The following is a 21,394-nucleotide window of genomic DNA, read 5'->3' as shown; positions in this document are numbered from 1 at the left end:
CTGGACCAGGAATTCGTTCAGGGAGGGTGCAGATGTTTCCCCCCCAGAGGAAGAGCAGTGGCAGGGAGCCTTCTCGTGAGGGAGGAGTGGGTGTCTGGCAGTGGCGAGGCACTGGAGCGACATTCCAGCGTGGACTGTGTGTGAGCGCGAGGCTGGCGGGGAGGCTTGGACTTTGTGATACAGGGACAGATCCCGTTTGCAGAAGAGAGAGACAGAGCGGGAAACACCTGATGCTCCCTCCTAGCACCAGCCACATTTGTGCCTTGCCTGCACCCCCTTCCTCAGGTGGCTGGGGCCCAGAGCATGGGCTTGCCACTCCCCCAAAGACCAGCCCTCCCCTCCCCTTCCTGCAGGAGATCATTGAGGCTCTGCCCGATGTGCTCTGGCTCCTGCGTTACAGGTGATGAGAGCTTGCTTTTGTCTGAGCATTTTTCTCCCTGGCCATTATCCTTCAGCCAGTGACCCTGAAAGGGAACAAGAGAGTCTATTTCTTCTTGTGGTTTTTCAATATCCCCTTTGCCAGGAGGCACGTGGGTTGTCGTGCGGAGCGTTGACGTCGCTACCTAAAAATGCCGGCTTGGGTTGGGCCAGTGAGGTGAAGAGAGTCTGAGCTGCCAAAGGACAGTAATAAATGACAGGAGGGTGTCTGAGAACCTCCACTGAATCGTGAAAGAATCTGTTAAGTATCTAGGACTCATAGGAGCACGCTGTCACTGGAAGGAAAACGTCCCAAACTCCCGAGGTGGTATGGCAGCCCTCTGCTGTCCCCTCATCAGGATGTGACAGCAAAGGGTCAGAGGTCTCACAGGACAGAGCACTGTGCATCCTAGCACTGTCTGCGACAAACTGTCCTTCAAAGCACAGGACTAGAGCCCAAGCTTTAATAGAGATTGCCATTTCTGCCTCATAACTGAATACATTACAGAAAGGAAACCAGAAAGAATATTCCAGAATTTGGGGGAATAACTCTCTACCTTTCCACATTTCACAGCAGACTTTCAGGACAAATAACCTCCTCACCCACCCCCATACCTGTCCCCTCGCAAGAGTCCTCTTTCAAGCCAGACATCAGATTTATTTGTGCAATTAATTGATCCAAGGGGAAAAGACGCAAACACAAACGACTTCATTTGCTGGTATTTTCGAAACATTGCAGATGTCTTTTTCTTTTCCTTGTAATACGAGCTGTCAAAATAGCGTGCTTATGATTTCCTTCGTCAATAGAAAATTAATCTGAGATTCTAAAGAGTAATTTTTCTATTTTCGTGGTCTCCAGCTTTATTGTAATTATTTATCCCCATCATTATATGTGAATAGAAACATTTCTCAGTCTAAATCAATGACTGAATGTGGAATAGAAGTACGATTTTCAGTGACTACTCTTCGTTGATTTCTTCTTCCTTTTGTAATGTTCTGCAGTGGTTTTTTTTTGATAGGTGATATATTTGTGTTGTTCAGAAATCAAAAAGTATAAAACAGAGGGAGTGGCCTCTCTTCTGTCTCCTGTTCACCTGTTTTCCAGCCGACTATCTTGCCAAGTAGGTAATTGCTATGATTAGTTTCTTGCGCCTCCGTCTGGATTTTACGCATATCCGAGGTCTTTCTTATTCCGTACCTCTTTGTTTGTGGGCTTTTTATTGTTAATAATTTATAGTGGCATTCTTTGCACATCCGTACGTAAAGAACACTCTTGTATCTTTTCTAGTTTTAACAGCTACATGGTCTTTCCTTGCATGGATCTGTGGGAGCCTGTTTAACCAGCCCCTGTGACGGGCATTCATGTCGCTGCATAACTTTGGGTCTTGCAGACACTGTTGTGGCTCATCTTGTACTTCTGCCATGTTGTGCCCGGGCCAGTCTGTCTGTAGGATAAGTTCTTGTAGAATTTACAGCTCCCTCCCCTTCTGTCCTCTGGGTCACCACTGGTCGCAAAGCTTTGCCCGCCCTCCTCCCGTGCGAGCACAGTGGTGGTCTGGTTATCAATATGCTGTTATCAGGATGCACTTACTTGCAGGAAAGCCAGATCCTGCCCCCACCTCCCGCCCCAATATGTGACGCCAGACAGAGAATGTTCCTGTGATGGAGGCGGCAAACATGGCATTCCTTCCCCCAGATTGGTGAGCCGGGAAGACGTTGCTTTGAAACGGGGATGGAAAATTGGACGTTTGCCAGGTCAGGAATGATGCACCAGTGTCCCGGAGTCTGGTGCACTTTCTCAGGCCTGAAATATATTGGGGACCGCCAAGGAAAGCACTTGATTCGGGCCGTGACTGTCTACAGGCGGCTTCTGAGATCCGTCTGCTCTTTGGACTGGCCGGATGGGACTGTTGTGTGCAGACAGGGTGAGAATTAGGATTCTGGTCTCTGCCATCTCCTTAGTCAAGTGGATGGTTCTGTCACATCCGGATCATCTCTGTATTTTCTAGCTTCCTGCTTCTTGGAACGTTTGCAAGTTTAGGGGTTCGCATGTAGATGCCTGGTTAATATCAGCGGAAGGAGGGCTGTTCCTCCACTTCCTTTCGGTTGAGGGTAGGAGTCTGAAAACCCGTAGGTGGAAAGTTGTTTCTTGCAATGATGCAGCCTGGGCCTTGTGTTCTCGTCTGTGCTTCTTCCCACTGCATGTGGACATCTGGGTGGACGTTTCTTCCCAAACAGCTGCCTCTGCAGCCAGTGTCCCTGCAGCTCCATTAGGACGATATCCAGGTCCATCTCATGCCACCTAAGCCCAAATGACGGATGCTTCTCCATCTCTTGCTGTGTGACCACGGCTTAGCATGTTCCCTTAGATTTCCCTCTTGGAGGGGTCACAGGAATGTCCCAGGTGCCTGCCCCCACCCCCAGACCGTGGGACCACCCAGCGTTTCCTGGTCATTTTGTCAGACTGAGTCATCTGCCCAGAAAGGAGTTGCATCCATCTCCCTGCTCCGACCCTCTGGCTTACCTCCTCCGCAGCCTCTTCCATAGCTCTTCTCAAATAAGTTAAATCTGAATAAATAAATAAATACAGATTTGCCTCCAGCCTCTGGGAGGGACCCACCCATTTCCAGCCTCCCTCCTGGGCACTAGCCAGACGACATCTACATCAGTTGCGTGTCTGCCTTCTGCTCTTGTGGTGTTAATGACCCTATGCATGCTCCATTTCTGTCCAGTAGGACTGCAGCTGCCCTTGGCGTGTTCTTGTCCCATCCCTTTCCCTGGCTTTGTGCACCTTCATCTCTGTCCCTTTGTCTTGGCTCAACTCTGCTGCCCACTCACTCCATTCCCAGGACATTGGCTTCATGGACCCATGCATCCCCTCCCCAGGCCAGACAGAACTGTGCAATCGCTGTCAGATAGTCTGAAATAACGATGTCTCATTTTTGTCCCATTCCATTAGAGCCGGAACACAGACCTAATCCAGAGTGGGTCCATTTCAGAAGGGGATTTCTTAGAGCAGAAACGAGCCAGGCAGTTTTCCTTTCATGGTAAATACAATGCAGTCGAGGCCTAATCTATGTATTGGGCAAAAATCTAAGACTGAGTCTTAGATTAGACCTATTGTAATAGGTCCCAATTACAGATTACTTCTTAAACAAAGCTTATCAATGACACGGTTTATTCACCAGGTTCTGGTCCTGATCACTCAACTGCAGGACTCACATCACAGTCCTAAGAGGCTATGTGAGTCAGAGGTCAGTTCCTAGGGTGGTTGACTAAGCAAGACCATAGCCATCCCCATGGGGCCTGTTCCTCATGTATACCTGTGCATTCTTTGGGTCCGTGTTGTTTTTAGACCCTACAGCTGAATCTCTCTTTCTTCTCTGAGGCTACGACAAGAATCAGAGACAGAAGGATCTGAGGGTTTGAGGAAGGACTTAGGATACAGTGACATGAATAGACCTTGAGATCTATTGATTTATTCAATAAATAGCTGTTGAATCCCTGTTATGAGCCAGGCCCTGTCCTCTGGAGCTAAGGATAAATTAGGGAGCAAAACCACGGTGATGTCTGGCCTCACTAGCCTCAGAGTCACGAGGAAGATGGATCGGACGTGGGAGTAAGGGGCAGAGTCCACATTCCCACCCGGTGTCCAGAGACTTAATAGGGTTCCATGTCTCAGGCTAGAGATGCAGAGGGAAAGGATGTTGGGCAGGGGGAGGTGTGCCTGTCAGGGCTTGGTCAGGAAGCAGCACCCACGGGTATTTTGGAAATAAAGAATTGAGTGTAGGAAGTAGAGCTCACATGAACATGGGGGAGGTTGAAGAATTAAAATCTTGAAGGCTCAGAGGACCGATCTTTCCCATCCCCAGAAGCACCGGCTCAGATGGGTAAGAGGGGGGCTTGTGGGAAGATCCCAAGAAGCTGTGTTCATATGGCTGCTCTGTGAGATGAAAGGGGTTTTGGCCATGTCAGCAGGTGGACAGCCAGATCGGGAGAGGTGGGCCTGGGGGCTCTGCTGTCAGCAGTTCAGATGGGAAAATCCGTGCAAACGGATGCTAGGGTCAACTGGCACCTTCTGGGCACCTCTGTGGGCATCATGCTTGTGTCTGACCTTCAGAGTGTAGTGGCCTCTGCTTCACTTCCGCCTTCCAAATCACCTGTGTACCCCTCCTGTCCAGCTCTCACCGATGCAGGGAAGGGCATTCTAGGGAAATAGTTCCCAGCTGTAGATGGGGAGGAGTGCCAAGCTGACAGTGTAGAATCCACCTTGGAGCATTTGTTCCTGGATTCAGCACGGAGATGGCGACATGCTTGGAGTCTTGGAACGGGACGTAAAAAGTGGGTCTGGGACGGTCGTGGGCTGTGGAAGCCAGGGAGGGGAGGGGCTCACAGGCACGCGCTCCTAGGGGCCCCAGTAAGAGAAAAGTGGACAGTGAGGTCAAGATATGGAGGCCCCCGGAGAGCTTCGCATGATCTGGCTCCTACATGTGGGGACAGAAGCCAGCTGGAGCGAGTGGGAGCTTGGAGGAGGGGATGGAGGTGGTGGGTGCAAACAGCTAGCAGAGTTTGGCTGCGAAGCTGGGGTCTGGGGAGAGGCGGGAACAGACTCCTCTCCTGGGCAGGAAGAAAGGTGACATTGAAGTTGTTAGTGGGGGAGCAGCCCTGCCTCCTGATAAACACAGATGAGGATTCATTGGCCATAGGCATTCTCAAACCATCTGCAAAGTTTTACCTGCTCTGTCTCAGCACCGTGAAATGCTCAGGACAATGCACATAAGACATGGTCTTCCCCCAGTAACCACGAGGTCTCCTCAGAAGTGTGGAGAAGGCTCCCCAGCGGGGTGTGGAGTGTGCCTTCCTTCTGGGGCTCCTCGGGGCTCAGGGCTGGCCCAGCCGGGGGAGGCCACTCAGGGGAAGGAGGTTTTACAGAAGAGCTAGGAAGCCCCCAGGGCAGAGGTGTGTGGGAAGGGCCAGAGGAGCAAGATCTGAGCACCTCTCATGGGAATTAGAGTAAACACCGCAGGGTGCTGTAACCTGGCCACTTACACAGAGGCACCTGCTTTCGGCACAATGCTTAGGAAGAAGCATCCAGCCCCACACCACATCTGCCCACATGGATAAGCACCCCTGGGCAGGATGCAGCCATGCAGGGTGGCCCTGATGGGCTGGGGGGCTGGGGGAGGCGGGCACAGAAGGGCTTCTGGACACCCCTGAAAATATCCCATGTGACTTGATGGGATAAAAACCCCCCATCTGTGCTCTGCTGTGTGGGAAAAGAGAAGAGGCCAGAGGGAGGGTGGAGATGGAGAGGAGAGGAAGAGCAATGTGAAAGCCAAAGGGGATTTGTTTGACCCTCAGGAGGATTTTCCTTGGCGTGTGCTCTGAAAGCAGAGCAGTCCTGAGAAGAAAAGCAATGAATCATTTATGATTGTTTTCATTTTGTATTCATTAAAGGTCTCTGCACTATTATTATCGAACCTTAATTGGCTCGGCGCCCGCGTGGCACTGCCTCTCCCAGACCCTGCCCCTCCCCTTTGCCATCAGAAATTCTTCTGATGATGATTCTGGGGCCGGACCTCGCCGGGGACCAGGGGCAGCTGGGCAAGAATCCACCCACGAGATCAAATGGAATGCAGCCACTTATTTTCCCCCTCCTCGGATCATGTATTAATAAATGTGTCTGGTTTGGGCTTTAGTTCGCTGCCTGCGATCTGCTCCCAGCTTCTGGCAGCTCTTAGCCCTCCTTGCTTTTCCTGCCACGTGAGAACTTTCCCATTAAGCTGCCCACCCCCCACCCCCGTCTGGTGCCCCCCCTCCAACGGGAGCAGCAACTGACAATGCACATTCTTTGTTCCAAGTGCCATACTAGGCACTGAATGAGCAACACCGTGCTGGTTACCTGATTTATTTCTTTTAATACACTTCATTGTAATTATAATGGCATAAAAGGGGACAAATTGGCAAGTAATTATAACGTTAATTTGGCAATGTTTTCTCCTGCTGTGGAAGCACAGTTTCCTCTCTAATTGTACGGGGTGGGGGGGGACACGTTTGTCTAGGGTAGAGCCTATTGAGGGATTCTTGAGCATGGACATGAAATACACAGGAGATGGGGAACTGGTTCTTCTCCCCATAAATATTCCTTTATTTGCATGTGTTTTGCAGCCTCCTTAAAAAGCTAACTTGTTTATTCAGGCCTAATTAATGGAATGCCACAGAATGCATAATTAGGCTGTGCCAGCTCCACCTGATGGATGGCTTTGGAAACTGGAGATGCCCCCAGTTCAAAGGACTCAATACTTCCGTTTCAGAATCTCACCGGCTGTGCGTGCCTCACAACTGTCCCGGCCGAGAACACAACCGTGGTTCCTGGAAAATGTCCCAGTCCCGGGTGCCAAGAGGCCTTCCTCACCTTCCTGTGCGTGATGTGTGTCTGCAGTATGATCGGGGCAATGGCGCAGACACCCTCGGTCATCATCCTTATCAGGTAAGCTTAGACTCAGGGACTAGATAGCCAGGCTCCCCTGTCGCCCTCCCTCTCCCCATGTCTTGCTTAGCTGCAATGCTCTGGGAGGTCCGAACTTCAGATGTTGTGTGAGTTTTACAAGCCAGCTTCCCCAGGTTGATAGGAATCAGTTACATTTGATAGGGACCTCACATGAGGCCAGAAAGCACGCCCAAGGGAGATGATACTTTCATATCCTACCAAGAATAGACCCTGCAGGTGATTTTGAATGTGGTCCTACGTTGATTTTTGCAGAGAGCAGGAGTGTTAGAGTAAAAGGAAAAAGGCATTGCACTAGCCAAGTCTCCAAGTCCAGCCCCTGTTCATCCACTGATGAGCCACATGACCATGGGCACATTTTCACTCAGATTTGTTTCTGAATTCGGGCCCAGGAGCAATGTCATTGATCCCACCAGCCTCCTGAAAGTGGTGTGGGTCACACTGAGGCCATGTGTGAGTGCCCACAGTGACTGCTCTTATATGGAACGACCCATAATCTGGTCTCTCAGGACCTTCCCTGGGGGTGGGTGAGGTGCCTCAATGGTGAACTTTAGAGTCCTATTCTGAGTAACTTCTACATTTTCAAAGTTACCTAGATTTGGGTGAGGAAACTAGAAATGGAATGCTCCATCCACCCTGTGTCTGTCTTGAACCAGAGGAAGTGACCCCAAACACAGACAGACCCTCCTTACAGGGATGCAGCCATCTAAACAGACCAGGGCACTCCTAGGGGCTAGCAGCGAGCTGGAATGAGCTGCTTGAACGTGACCTGTACAAATGCACATTCCCAGCTGCTGTTTGCAGCTTCGCTCTCCTTCTCCCCGTGTCTACCACATTTCCTGATCTCTGTTATGAATTCCTGAGGAAGAGCATTTCTCCAAAGTGCGTATGTCATCTAGAGGGTCATTAGCAAAGCCTTGTTAATGTGCAGAAGCATTAAGGCAACAATAGCAAATTGCCATTTTATACTTTCTAAACTTGAAAAATCAATTTTAAACATTATCACCCATTGCTGGCAAGGCTGTGGCAAAACTGGGCTGGGTAAAATCACATATGGCTGGTGGCATTGAAAAGCCTATCATTCCTTTCAAAGAAGCAATATAGCCTTGTGAATCAAAAGTCATAAAAGTGTTCAGATTTTTTATGAGGTAACCCTACCCCTTAACACTTAGGAAAATACTTCTCTGCCAGGAAAACAGCTTAGTGCAGGCAGATTTTTATTACAATGTTAGCTATAATAGCAGAAAAACCTGAATTGGGATAATGAATTAAATTATAGTACTGTACCATAGCTCAATGGAATAATGAAAAATTCTTAAGAATGTGAAAAGTACTTATGAAGTGAACTATTGCATTGAAATTCTGTACGGAGGTTGATTGTATATAGTAGGCATATGAACAAGACCCATCAGGTCCTAGGTACGGCTGTGTTATGGACAACTTACTTTTCATGATTACAAATTCCTCTGAAGGTGTGTTGTGTGAGTCATCCACAAAAGGCACCAAGATGCAGGAACAATGACCTTCACGACCATTAGCAGTGACGGGGCCCCCTTTTGTCCTCTCCCCATGACTTCTGTGTAAAACCCAGCTCACTGTTTGTGACTGGCAGACGGAACACAGAAAGTTGAAATCTTAATCACTTCTCAATCTCAGCTTGATAAACAGCCCTTGGGGATTTTCGGGGAAATATTCAATTTCTTTAAATAGATCAGCAACAGATGGCCTACGTGACCTAGGCTGGGCCTCAGCCGTACACAATGTACATCACACGTATGTACCTATCTTGACGGCCAGGGTAGTGCCTTATTCTGTCACTATCCCAGTCCATTTGGCCATCACAGATGTTCTACACAGGCACAAGGGCACAGTCTAAGCCACATTCCAGGTGTATTCCGGCCCTTGACCCATTCCAGAGCGATGGCCCCCCTGTAACCCATGTAACGGCAGCGCTCAGAACATCCACAGGTGAGGATACAAGCTAACACCCACTGCACCACCCCCCTTCAGAGCCAGCACTGAGCTCCTGTTTTAATCACATGTTTACATCCTTATTGGCATTGCCTTTTATAGATGGGGCAGTAGAGGGCCAGAGAGTGGTTAAGCTATATTCACGAGGTTGTCAGCTAGTAAGTTGTAGACCTAAGAACCCATCCCTGGCTTTGCCGGGAACGTTCCATAACATCCAGACCTGAACCCTCCATTTTTCCATAAGTACATCTGAGAAGGAAGATTTCCCCCGTGAGAACAAGTTCCCCAACAGGATATGAAGGAAGATCTTAGTACCTTGCTCATTTTATTCCTGGTGACATGATAGCTAAAAGGAAATCAAATTTCAAGTAACAAATATTCTAGCTCATTACACCAGCACATTTTCTTGAAAAGGAGAATATGCTTTTATTTGTCTTTCAATTCAATACCTTCAAGTGGATGTGCAAAAACCAGAACCATGGAGCCGATAATAGCTCCGATGAACTTGGATTTTGTAACATGCACATTCTAAAGAGAGCTGGCTGTGTTTCTGTCCAGAAACCTCGATCTCATCATTGACATTTTACAGGATCTGCCTTAATCAGCCAGAGTGGTTTCCCCATCACTCCACGAAAGTCTTACCCTACTTGTCTGTATCCCACTCTTTACAATTGAGAAGAAATGGGTGTTTCCCCAAGAATAACACCTTTTTAGTTTTCACTGAAAATCTTAGATATACGGCAAAGATTGTAAAACCTACATCTATGTTCACTACAGTTTGACGATGTCTTTTGGTCCACTCTACCAACAAGCCAATGACATGCCCACTGAGGCTCAAACCAGGTAGTAGCTCAATGGCTGGGTGGCATTGGAGATTTGGATGAATGACCCGTGGGGTCATGTGAGAATATAATTCTAGCTAAAATAAATACATAGATAGATAGACTGATAGGTCATTTATCAATCAATCAGTCTACTAAATCCATGGATGGGTTATATGTTCTGGGTACTAGATATCCTAGTGGATTTAGACATCCTATTGTTAACTTTGTTTCTAACATTTATTTCCTACAGAATTGACTGCCTATGTCCTCCCTGTATTGCATGGGTCTTCCTGGTCTTTCAGCCATATTGAAATGCTTCTGGTGTTTACCAAGGCTCAGCCACACTGGACTGGCTCTAGGCCTAACTAGGTCCTTTCAGGGGTCATAGTCATGTGCTTACTTCCCCATTTCCCCTAGGGACTCGTGATAGGAATGAGATAAGAGGAAGTTTCTCTGCCACTGGTGTCCAGGATGACCTGAAGCATATGTGCATGTAGTCAGTCAAATACCTCTCCCTTCATGTTCCCTCACCACCCCACCAAGAGATAGGGCTGATCTGAGTCATGAGTGGGAGACGTGCCCACCCATCCACCCGCTTAAATGTTACTCAACACATCATCACTGTACTCACAATGAACAAGTTACAGTCCCTAGCCTCAAAGAGGACAAGCATTGAGTTAAGACTGGTTTCAAGAGTAAGAGGCATTATGGAAAAGATGTTATCAGCTCTGAGGGCACCCTGTCTAGATTTGGTCATCATTTCTAAACCCCATCTACTGTCACGCTCATCCTAGAAAATGTTACCCTCTGAGAGTGTTGTAGAAAATGTGCGAGAGGATTGTTCTAAGGGACTATTCTAGATAAACCAAAGCCAAGGAGAGTGAGTCCATTCAGAACAAAGAACCATGACCAAGGGGTATTGAAACTGGATACAGCCAAATGGATTATTCTGCAAACGGTCCGTCTGGGGTGACAGACCGTGATCATCTGGTTGATATCACAAAATGACCCGAGAAGGACATGGGTGTTCACGGCTCTGGCTGTTTGAAAAGCGTTAAGAAAAATGGTCTTCCCAGTTCCTCCTTCCCCAATATGTGTATTCTATCAACTTAGGATTGTTGATGTTTGTCCTGGCAAAAGCAAAATGCCTTTAAATGAAGACTTTAGGAACCATATTTGCATGTGTTCCTCCCAATGACAAGATTAGACTTAGTATTAAAAAGAAAAAACCCTTAATTTCTAGAGAATGGCTCTGAGGGACATCAATGGATGACTCTGGGGGTCTGCTAATTAAAGAGGACTGATAAGAATCTTTTTCTTTTTTCCTTTTCATCTCTTTGCACGTAGGACAGTCAGCCCTGAACTCAAGTCTTACGCCCTGGGAGTCCTGTTCCTCCTCCTTCGTTTGTTGGGTATGTATGCTCTCCTTATTCCCTCAATAATGAATTGGATGCTTATGACCAGGTGAGTAAATATCCACGAATTTGCCCCACTTCTTGAGCTTGTCTTTTTTTCCTTCTGTGAGTTATAATTAGTAATAAATGAGAAATCTTAAGTCTATAAATTTTGCTTAGCATTTAGACCTGTGCATTCTCTGGATTCTGCAGAGTTTTCATTTATATAAGCTCTGTCTTTGGGCCACACTGGATTCTCACCGGCATAAGGAGGGAAAGTGATGGCCCCAAAGGGAAAAACATTTGATGGTGTAACGTGGCTCCCTCATTAAGCAAACCCGAGCAGCTTGTGAAATGCTTCATTTATGGGCTGCCGGCTGGGACAGAGAAGCGTTCCGACAGTGCCTCACAAATGGAAACTTTGTGCCCTTTAAATTTTTCTAAACTGATTGAGTTTATTTACCTTGGGTTTCCAGGATGGGGCAAATGTGACCTTCACGCTATAGAGGCTGTGTTCCAGGGTTTGGTGTGGATAAAAAGAATGCAGTCTAACCCTGATATTTTTAAGTTGAGAAAACAGAGGATGGGGATATTCCATGGTTCTCCCTGGGTCCTGGGGCCACACAGAAAAGGCTAACCAGGGAACCCAGCTGTGAGACAAGCCCGACCCGTCTCCCTTTAGACTTCTGTTGCTTTATGAACATCCCTTTGTCAAGGCCAAGATCAAGACAGTCGCTTTCTTTTCCTTCAATAATGGTGGTCTTCCTTATGGGCATTAAATGGTAAATAAATGTGTGAAAGGAGAGAACCATGGCCTATATTTTCAGTGTAAAAATTAAACTCCTCATTTGAATATGTAACTGTGGATGAGCACAAAGACTGAGAAATGTATATGGAAATGTTTGTGAAAAATTGGCCATTACCCAAATGTCCAACAGCCAGGAATTAGTTACATCCATTATTATCTAGAATCCCAGTAAGATTTATGTTCCCTTTTAACATTCTGAAAAGTATTTATAGACTTGGAAAGGGCACATGACATTTGGAAGGGGACAAGGTCTATAATATACTAAAGTGTTTTTAAAGAAAAAACATGGAAAAATATTGGAAAGCTAAACACGAATATGGTTATTGTCTTTGAATAAAGACATTATAAATCATATATTCTGGAAGTTTTAAAATTTTGAATACATATGTACCTATTACTTAAATTTTTTTAATGTTTATTTTTGAGAGAGAGGGAGACAGAGTGGGGGGGGGAGGGGTAGAGAAAGAGAGGGAGGCACAGACTCCGAAGCAGGATCCAGGCTCTGACCTGTCAGCACAGAGCCGTGAGATCATGACCTGAGCTGAAGTCGGACGCTTAACCAACTGAGCCACCCAGTTGCCCCATATGTGCCTATTACTTTTATGACGAGGTGAATTCCTGTATAATTGGCATATGGAAGAATATGAAGGAGCCATTCATAAGGTCCTTCCTGAAAAATGGTAAGTACAGGGCCTGTCACCTCCTCGCTTCCCTTCTCCGCCTGTAGCCAAATATTTCTAATCGGTCACCGTGGTCGGTCCTCCTGTACCCAGGACAAGGTCTCAGAATCCTCATGACAGTTCTCAATCCATGTATGTAGGTACACACTGGGAGACTTGAGTGGCATTTTTATCTTACTTCGATTTTGTGGGAAACAAATTCTCTAGGTATGAAGATACCCAATTAAGACAAGTTCAGTAGGAATTCAAACTAAAATATTTAGGCCTTCCCGCAGCTTGTAGTGACTTGTAGAATTCCATAACCACAGGGTAATCGTTAGGTTGATTTTTTTTTTCCTTATCCTCGGGAAGGTAAGGATCGTAACATGCATGCTAACACCTCACCCCTGTCACCCTGACTTGGGCAGATAAATAGGTAACATGAATATGTAACATCAGGTAGCAAGTTGGGGACCCTTATTTCTGTAAATGGTGAAACCATTTTGCATACACATTCATTTAAGAAACGTTTACGGAGCACACTCGGTGGGCTCAGATCTCCGTTGACCATACCCAGGTAAGGGGGTGTAGCCCTCTTCCTAGCAGTTGTCTTGTGAGGTGGCCGGGGAAGGTGGGGATCCCCCATCTGTGGGGTTTCTCTAGGGAAATCTGCACCTCTAAGCAGATGCTAAAGACTCAATATAGCAGGTAAAAAAATAGTGACCCTTCAGAATAATTTGATAGCACAAAAGGAAAAAAACGCTTGTAAAATATTTCCGAAATGTTAATAAAGAAAATTAGAGGATACTTGAAGACAGAATGGAAAATTATAGAGCTCGTATAATGTGACACTGTTAGGATCATTGTATGTTGCCCTCAAGCACTTCCACTATTTGTATGTCTAACCCCAGGGATAATCAACCAGGCATTATCTACAGTGGTATTTTTCAGCTTCTGTGACTGATCTCCAGCAAGAAAAGTTTTATATTATGGCCCAGTACACACATACATATGCATTAATACAGCTGAAACAAAAATTTCACCCAACAAATATCCTTAATATATGTGTGTATTCTTTTCTATCCTGTGATTTTTAAGAAGTTGGTCATGACACAGTCTGTTGATTTTGTTGCCCATTTATGGGCCACAAATCACAGTCCAGAGAACTCTGCTCTCGCAGGATACGACAGCTTCATCTTTTACTTGAAAGCAGCTTCTCAAACAAGTCTTTGCAGTTGGCCTGATTCCATTTCCTGCAGCAGCACCCAATAGGATTAACCACCAATTAATGTTAACAAGGGGTCAACCAAGCAATCAGATCCCATGACATTGTCGGCCTTTGAGTTTGGCCCTTATGGGTAATGAGAATTCAGTAGAGCATCACAGTTTGGTGATGGCATCAGAACAGGTGCAGTTTGGGACACATGGAAGAGCCACCTCACCTGGCCTTGGGATGGGGGTCTGACACTGTGATGTGTACCTTAGACATGAGGACTGAGCAAGAGTTACGTAGATGAGTGAGGAGAGAGTGTTTTATATGGAGGGACTTACAGAAGTCCAAGCCCGGGAGGAAGCACCACATTTGGGGCCACGGGAAGCCCAGTGTGGCTAGGGTGTGCAAGGCAAGCAGGGGCTGGCCAAAGATGGGACATGACCTGGAAGGGTTGCTGCCTTGTCAGTAGCTTTGACCTTCATCTCTAAGGTAAATGAAGTCACTGATGGTCTTTAGGAAGTCACCAGATTGTTGTGCATTTGAGGAAAGCTGTGCGGACAATGAGAATGTAGGGATTGATCTATAAGCTGCTGGTCGGAATAACTGATGGCCTGGGCTGGGGAAGAGCGGGTAGAAGAAGAACCTTCAAGGCCTGGTCTCTGAATGAAAGTGTACTCGCCGGAGTATGTAAGAGGGAAGATATCACAGTGACAGCTCCTTAAAAAGGCTTAGATCACATGATAAATGGAGACATTACTTACTGAAACAGGAAGACCACAAGGAAGAGTGCTTTGGGAGTAGCACAGGCCAGCGCTGTCTGTAGAACTTTCTGAAATAATGGAAATGCTTTATATGTGCATCACATGTGGCTATTGAGCTCTTGGCTTCTATAAATTTTAATTACTGAAAAATTTAAAGTAGCCACATGTGGCCAGTGGCTTTTGTATTGGACAGTCTCTGATGTACCACCCTCAGTGAGGCAGAGCATGAGGCCATGGGGCAGCATGAGACCAGTCTTTCCAGATACAGTAAAACCTTGGTTTGCAAGCATAATGCATTGCAGAAACATGCTTGTCATCCAAAGCAGTTGTATATCAAAGCGATCTTCCCCATAAGAAATAATGGTAACCCAGATGACTCATTCCACAACCCAAAAATATTCATATAAAGATGATTAAAATACTGTAATATAATACAAAATAATAAAGAAAATACAAAGAAAAAGAAATGAACCCGCACTTACTTTTGAAAACCTTCGTGGCTGGTGTGAGGGAGACAAGAGAGGAGGGTTATTGTGTAAGGCGACTTTCACTGTCCCTAACGGATGTTGACTATAGTACAGTATTAATAAACTCTTGTCATAGACTATTGAATGTCACTTGCAATAAGGCAGCAGAGGAAAGGGTCTATATCTGCAGGCAGCCCGACCTAGAATGAACCAAAGCATTCCTAAGTTTACTCTTGTATGGAAAAGCAAAGGATTGTCCATAGTTGGTTGGAAGTGACAAAAAAAATACACTAGTTCCAGTTGTGGGCATCTTCCAACGTTTTTGAAAAAAATTGCTGATTTCTGCCACCAAACACCGCAGCCTGAGACCGAGCATCTGAGCATGAGAGACTATCACCCACAATCCTGCAGAGAGAGGTAGAGAGAGAACCATTGGCTCATTTGTGATCATGTGATGTTCAGCATCACATACTACTCCTATCGGAAGACATCACTCATTTTTCAAGTAAAAATGTATTAGAAATGTTTCCTCATCTTATGGAACACTCGCAGAACAGGGTACTCTCAATCCAAGGTTTTACTGTACTTAGTTGCGAAAGAGTATAAGGAGAGAGGGTAGGACCCAGAAGTGATGTGAGATTATTTTTTTGTGTTGCTTTAAATGCCAGTGGAAAGGAGATGATAGAGCAGGGGTCAGTGTGGCTCAGTGAACTTCCCCAGCAGCCTTGGAGTCAAAGTGGGAATGTGGTTGGTAGTATCAACAGCAGGTGTGGTGGAAAGAGTATGCGGCAAAGAAATTAAGGATGACCAGAGTGGGGTTAAATGCCCTATGGTACGTCAGCTGGATAAGGAAAACCGGAAAAAGCCCAGGATGTAGAACTTCACTGATGTCTATGGAGAAGCCCAAGGCACCCAGGACAGTGGCAGAAATTGAAAAGGACACTGAGCTGGGTCAGTAAATTCAGAGGAAACTGAATGGTCTACTCTGAGCAGAATTCCTGATGTAGTCAAATTCATCCCTTTTCATCCTTTTGCAAATGCCCTGATCACTGCTTTTCTCTCTGGGTGTTGGCAAACCATCTGCCTGAAGGCCTGATCCAGAATCTTGCCCCTGGGGTCTGCTGTGTGCTGTGGATGTTATGCCAAGTTAAATTAATGGAAACAAATACTCACTTAGATCCTGCTACCTCCAAGACATTGTTCAAGATGCTGCAAAGAATGTAAAATACACAGAAGGCAGCACTCTGCCCTCATGGGGCCCCAGTAGAAGAATGAAGCAGGTATGAAGAATATATAGGGCTAAAAGGGGTCTGGACCTTGAATTTCAAGGGAAAAGGAGATTTTACTTGGCTAAGTAGTTGCCAGTGTGGAGCAAATACAGTTGAGACAAGAGTGGATATACATGGAGAGTTCTGAGTTAGGGAGATCCGCCTGGCAGCAAGGTGCATGGAGGTTCTGTAAGGTGTAACACAACCAATCAAAGCATCGAAGGGAGAAGCAGCTAAGCAGAGTAGAACAGTGGGATTAAAAGGCAAGGACAAACGGAACCGTACGGTGGATGTAACATCTATTGAAACCCCTCACCCCACAACTGACTGTATGAAAGCAAAAGAAAATGAACAGAAGTGCAAGGGGCAACAGAGGATTTCAGCCCCAGTGACGGGGCGTATGGAAAAGCCTTTCATAGAGCGGGAGATGCAGTCTGTCAAGTGTCTCAAGGGTGTTGCTGGGGCTGGGCTGCCCACCACAGCGTCTCCTCCCACAAATGTCTGCTCTTAGTTTTCAGAGCACCTGCTAAGCAAAAGCGTGGAGAACCTCAAGGTGCCCCCTCTGGACCCAGGTGTCATTCCTAAGCAGAATGTCCCTGGGTCTTGGGTGATTGATGAAGTACTGCAGGAGTAGCACATATGGGAAGCTCATCAAACATTTGCCGAGCTTCTCCCATGAAGTCGTGAATATAAAGAAGTTCTATGGGTAAGTGGGAGAAATGAACCCATTACATGAGTGCTTTGGAAGAAATCAGCACAGCGTGGCAGGAGCCCTGGACAAGGAGCCATGCACGCAGCCGTGAGATGATCGGGATGGAATACGGTGGGTGGAAGGCATGGAAGACCCCTCCTTCTCATCTATGCCTCCATTTGCTTATTCAGCAAACATTGTTTAAGCAGCGATGGGTCCGACATCCTGCAGCGCCGCCATCACCCAAGATCTGCTTCCCTCTCTGCGCTCAGGTGTCCTCACAAAGTCACTGTGGACCCCTCTACAGTCAGACACAGCTGGATTGGAGTCCAGCCTTGCCATTACTGGCCTGTGGGCTTGAGTAGGGTATTTAAGCTCTTTGAGCCTTAGTGACTTTAAGTTGGATTCCCGGGATGAAATGAGAGCAGAGTAGCACTACCCAACTTCTCAGATCCAGTAAAAGTGAGTGTCAGGTGCCCATGAGCAAAATGCTGGCCAGTGCCCAAAGTCCAGGCTCTTTCTTGGCATTGCTGAAGCAGAGAGGATCTATTTTTTGCCAACCCCCTCCGTAGCTTGTGCTCGACAGGACTATAATTCCATCAGGCTGAAGCGGGATTGCACGGTGACTTCAAGTCTTGGCAAGTAAGCTGGAGAGGAATGGGTCTGTTTTGAAATGTAAATGGCAGAGTAATTTTCAGCTTCCATTTTGTCCCAAAAAGGTACGTGACTTTATTTTTCTTACAAAAGCCTTTAAGTTCACCTTTAAAGTTTATACCAAAGAATATAAATAGGCCCAGCTCTTTCAGCCGGCGGAACTGAAGTAAACAGCCGAAATAAAAAAACCAGGGGATTTAATCTCCATTAACGGATTTCAGGAAAACAGAAACCCTTTCCTTGAACAGCCCCGCAGTTTTTGCATTGAAGTATGTACATATATGTGGCTGCAGTTTGGGCCAGAGTATAATAGGAAGTAAGAACTTAATCCTTTTAATATTCTCTGTAGTCACACATAAGAGCATGGAGACTCTGGGTACCGTCCGCAACCTACTGTGGCTTCCCGATGTCCCCGTGATGGGGCAGTAGTCATGCCTACTCCATCGGTGAGTTTCTCCTCAGGAGACATAGGGAGAAGGGAAGAAAAAAAGAGAGAGGATGCTATTGCAGCCTCCAGGGAGGAGAGTGTCCTTCTAAAACACAATTTCTAGAATACTATTCCATCATCACCCGCCCTCCTCGTTCCATAGGTAAGTGAGGGCGTAACGGAATGAAGATGCTCTGAGCAGGAATAGGCCCTTCACCTTCTCTACTTGGCCTCCCTCCTGGAAGCAGCTGATGATCCTCCAAAACACTTATTCTTATGACATGAAGGATTCTTGCCAGTTGGGGTTATTCTCGGAGTCTTGGTTTGAAGAGTATTTTGCAACTCTTTCTCTGGAGATGGCGATTTAAAAGAGGGCACGTCTCCAGGTGTCCAGAGAACAGGAACAGAACCAGATATGTTAAGAGCCCGCTACACATGGGGCTTTCACAAATGCCATCACATTCAATCCGTATAAAAACTCAATACAGGAAGTATTGAGAAATACAGAAAATGTGCCCATTTTAATAAACAATGCAACTGAGATTCAGTGAAGTGGCTTCCCAGGGTAGCAAGTTCCCAAGTTGGAAGCCAGAGTCCGCTATTTCCACTTCCAAAGCTCTTATTTCCTCCCCACCACTGAGCAACCTTCAGACGTGAGCTCTCTCTCTGAAAAAAGCAACTGTCCGCTCTTTCCCCTGACAAGTATCTGCCAGTACTGCCTGAGCTGTTCTCCAAAATACTGAGTTTGCTTACAAAACTGTCTCCCAGTCTTCTCGATGCATTATTAACCCTGGAGAAGGCACTTTGCAAAGATCAGAACCTCTTTGTATGTGGGTTTCCCCCTCCACACTTTGCAAAGATCAGAACCCCTGTGTGTTTCACCTCTGAAAGCTTCAAAACCAGCCTTCAGCAAGCCATTTATTCCCAGGAGCTTAGCAGGTGGGTAAATAAGATGTTTTCCGTAGCCCTGGAAATCCCTGATAAGAAGCCCTAAAACCTTCTCTTCAAGTCAACAAACTTTGAATTAGTAAGAAGGAGATTATTGGGTTTGGGGTTTTGAAATGTCAATCCTGGGACAAATAATTAATCTCTCCCAGCTTCAGTTTCTCTGTCCATAAGATAGGGGGCGTTATAGGGTTACGGATGGGGGCTCATAATACATTTAGAGTGCCCCCAAACAGTGCCAGGGAGAGGGGGAAGTTAATAGACAGTAGTTATTGTGTTAACCCTAAAAATAAAAGTTATTTACCAGCAAAAATGGGTTTATTCAGGAATAAAAAAGAATTGCAATTTGGGATATGCAAGCCATTGCAACACCACAGACTGGTCCCATTGTAAACAAAGGAGAGGAACATTATTTTTTTTTAATATTTTTATTTATTTCTAGGAGAGAGAGAGAGACAGCGTGAGCAGGGAAGGGTCAGAGAGAGAGAAAGATACAGACTCCGAAATAGGCTCCAGGCTCTGAGCTGGCAGTCAGCACAGAGCCCGACGCGGGGCCCGAACCCACGAACCGCGAGATCATGACCTAAGTGAAAGTCGGATGCTTAACCGACTAAGCCACCCAGGCGCCCCAAGGAACATTATTTTATAGAGAAAGAGGAGGAAGTTGTTAGGGGTTGTTTTAAACGAAAGCATGAGTGCAGAGTGGTGATGCTTCCTCAGTGGCTGAGTTGCTGAGATCGTCAGTTTCTTGTAGGAGACGCAATGTACTTCATTCCTTCCTGGGACCTGTAATTGATGATTACAGGTTCTGCTGGGGCCTATAATTAACAGTTCTTCCTGTAATTGACAGAGTAGGATGGCTTCCCCATATTATCTTCCCCCAATCTGTGTCCCTTTATTAATTTTCACATGTCCCCCCTTTTGATCAAGATCCGTATCCAAACCCATTACTGAGCAAGAATTCGTTTTTCACAATTCAGTGGCATTTTTGTCCCTCAGTGCCAGGAAGGGTCTTTTCTGGATGTCCCATCACTTGTCCATGGAAAATGTACAGATGGGAAACCTGCTGAGATGCATTCGAATCACAAGGACAGGTAATGGAGACATCTCAGGTACTTGCATCTATAGTCCATATGTATCAAGATGGTAGGTGCTAGGGATCATGTCCTTATTGGGTATGGCATTTTTACAAAGGTTTGACAGGCAGTAAGTACAGAATCCAAAGTAACATGACCATTCCCAATTATGTGAGGGTTTTAAAACAAGATTCTAGATCCGACAGTAGCCAACTAGAAATATTTCTTGGTACTTATTCCCACGTAGGGAAGGAAAGTCCCTTGTATGGAAACAAACCCCAGAGTCGCATGTGCCTCCTGGGAGTCCCATGGGAACCGAATAGTGGATACTGTAGGAATGTCCTGGAGGAATTAACTGGGTGCATTTGGGAAGATACAGTGCAGGTATAAACATGAAGCAATAGCTGGCGAACTTTTTGCAAAACAGCAAAACTTCAAAGATGTTGAAAACAGCACTGTTATCTCAGAACTGCTAGAACTTAGGTATATTACTAATAATACAGTTAAGTCGAAAATTCAGAAGCAATGAATTTGGGGGGAGACTTCAGAGGAGTCTGTTAATGTCCAGATGAAAAAGACTTCTGTGAACCCCAAACCTTCTAACAGGTCTAGTCCAGAGATGTTATAGATGTCATCTGCTCCGGGGCTGGGAAATCTGGACTTTCAGGTCATCAGGTGGTGTGCAGGTCCAGGCGGGCTTTGGTGCCCTCGTTAGAGGGGTCTATGAATGGATCCAGGAGTCTGTTCTCTGGTGTTTGGCAGCACAGGGTTGGCAGGCAGTGCCTGACTGGCAAGGCTGAACAGAATCTTCTCTGTTGGAAAAGACACCTCCGGAAAAAGGTCAAGGTTGCAAGGTGTGAGGCTCAAGGTCTTTGTCTCCCGGTACTACATGGTGAGAAGACTGAAGCATGGCTGTTTTTATAGAATCAATTAGGCTTCTACTGTATTGAAGTATGCCTTTTATCAACGGTGGGTCAAAGTGCTACCAAACCGAAGTCAGGCTTCCGGTCCCTGAAGATGCCAGTACTCAGAGATGAGGTTTTGATTGGAAAGGAATATACGCTGTATTCAAGAAGCTGGCCACCTGGGGAGAAGGCAGGCCCTTGTCCAAAAGCCAACTCCAAGGTTTCTACCTGGCCTGGGGGGGTTATCGGGGTGTAGGGTAATCCGCAAAGGGAGTGCAGTGGCCTGCCAAATCCCGTCGTGTACAGACTCGATGATGCCAGCTACAAATGCCCGGGGCTCTGGCACATGTTTGTGACGTGCAAGGGTACTGCGTCCCACCAGAGGAAATCAGCTGCCTGGCAATAT

General features: G+C 46.3%; 1 protein-coding gene and 1 long non-coding RNA gene across 2 annotated transcripts in view; one reads left to right on the top strand and one right to left on the bottom strand.

The window, feature by feature from the left end:
- SLCO3A1 (solute carrier organic anion transporter family member 3A1) overlaps positions 1-21,394 on the top strand; it is a 244,776-nt gene that overhangs the window by 204,574 nt on the left and 18,808 nt on the right. Inside the window, exons 7-8 of the mRNA XM_077774251.1 lie at positions 6,732-6,907; positions 11,068-11,132. Of these exons, the coding sequence (XP_077630377.1) occupies positions 6,732-6,907; positions 11,068-11,132 (241 nt within the window). The remainder of the gene's footprint in view (positions 1-6,731; positions 6,908-11,067; positions 11,133-21,394) is intronic.
- The window catches only part of LOC144240156 (uncharacterized), a 15,710-nt gene continuing 8,047 nt past the window's right edge, over positions 13,732-21,394 (bottom strand). The window contains exons 5-6 of the long non-coding RNA XR_013337623.1: positions 14,556-14,623; positions 13,732-13,834 (exon numbers count right to left, since the gene is read on the bottom strand). This is a non-coding gene — a long non-coding RNA (uncharacterized LOC144240156). The remainder of the gene's footprint in view (positions 13,835-14,555; positions 14,624-21,394) is intronic.

The sequence above is a fragment of the Crocuta crocuta genome, unplaced genomic scaffold (genome assembly GCF_008692635.1).
Source record: "Crocuta crocuta isolate KB4526 unplaced genomic scaffold, BGI_CrCroc_1.0 scaffold7, whole genome shotgun sequence".
Taxonomy (NCBI): Eukaryota; Metazoa; Chordata; class Mammalia; order Carnivora; family Hyaenidae; genus Crocuta; species Crocuta crocuta.
The sequence above is the reverse complement of the archived record's forward strand: the minus strand, read 5'-3'. Positions and strand labels throughout refer to the sequence as shown.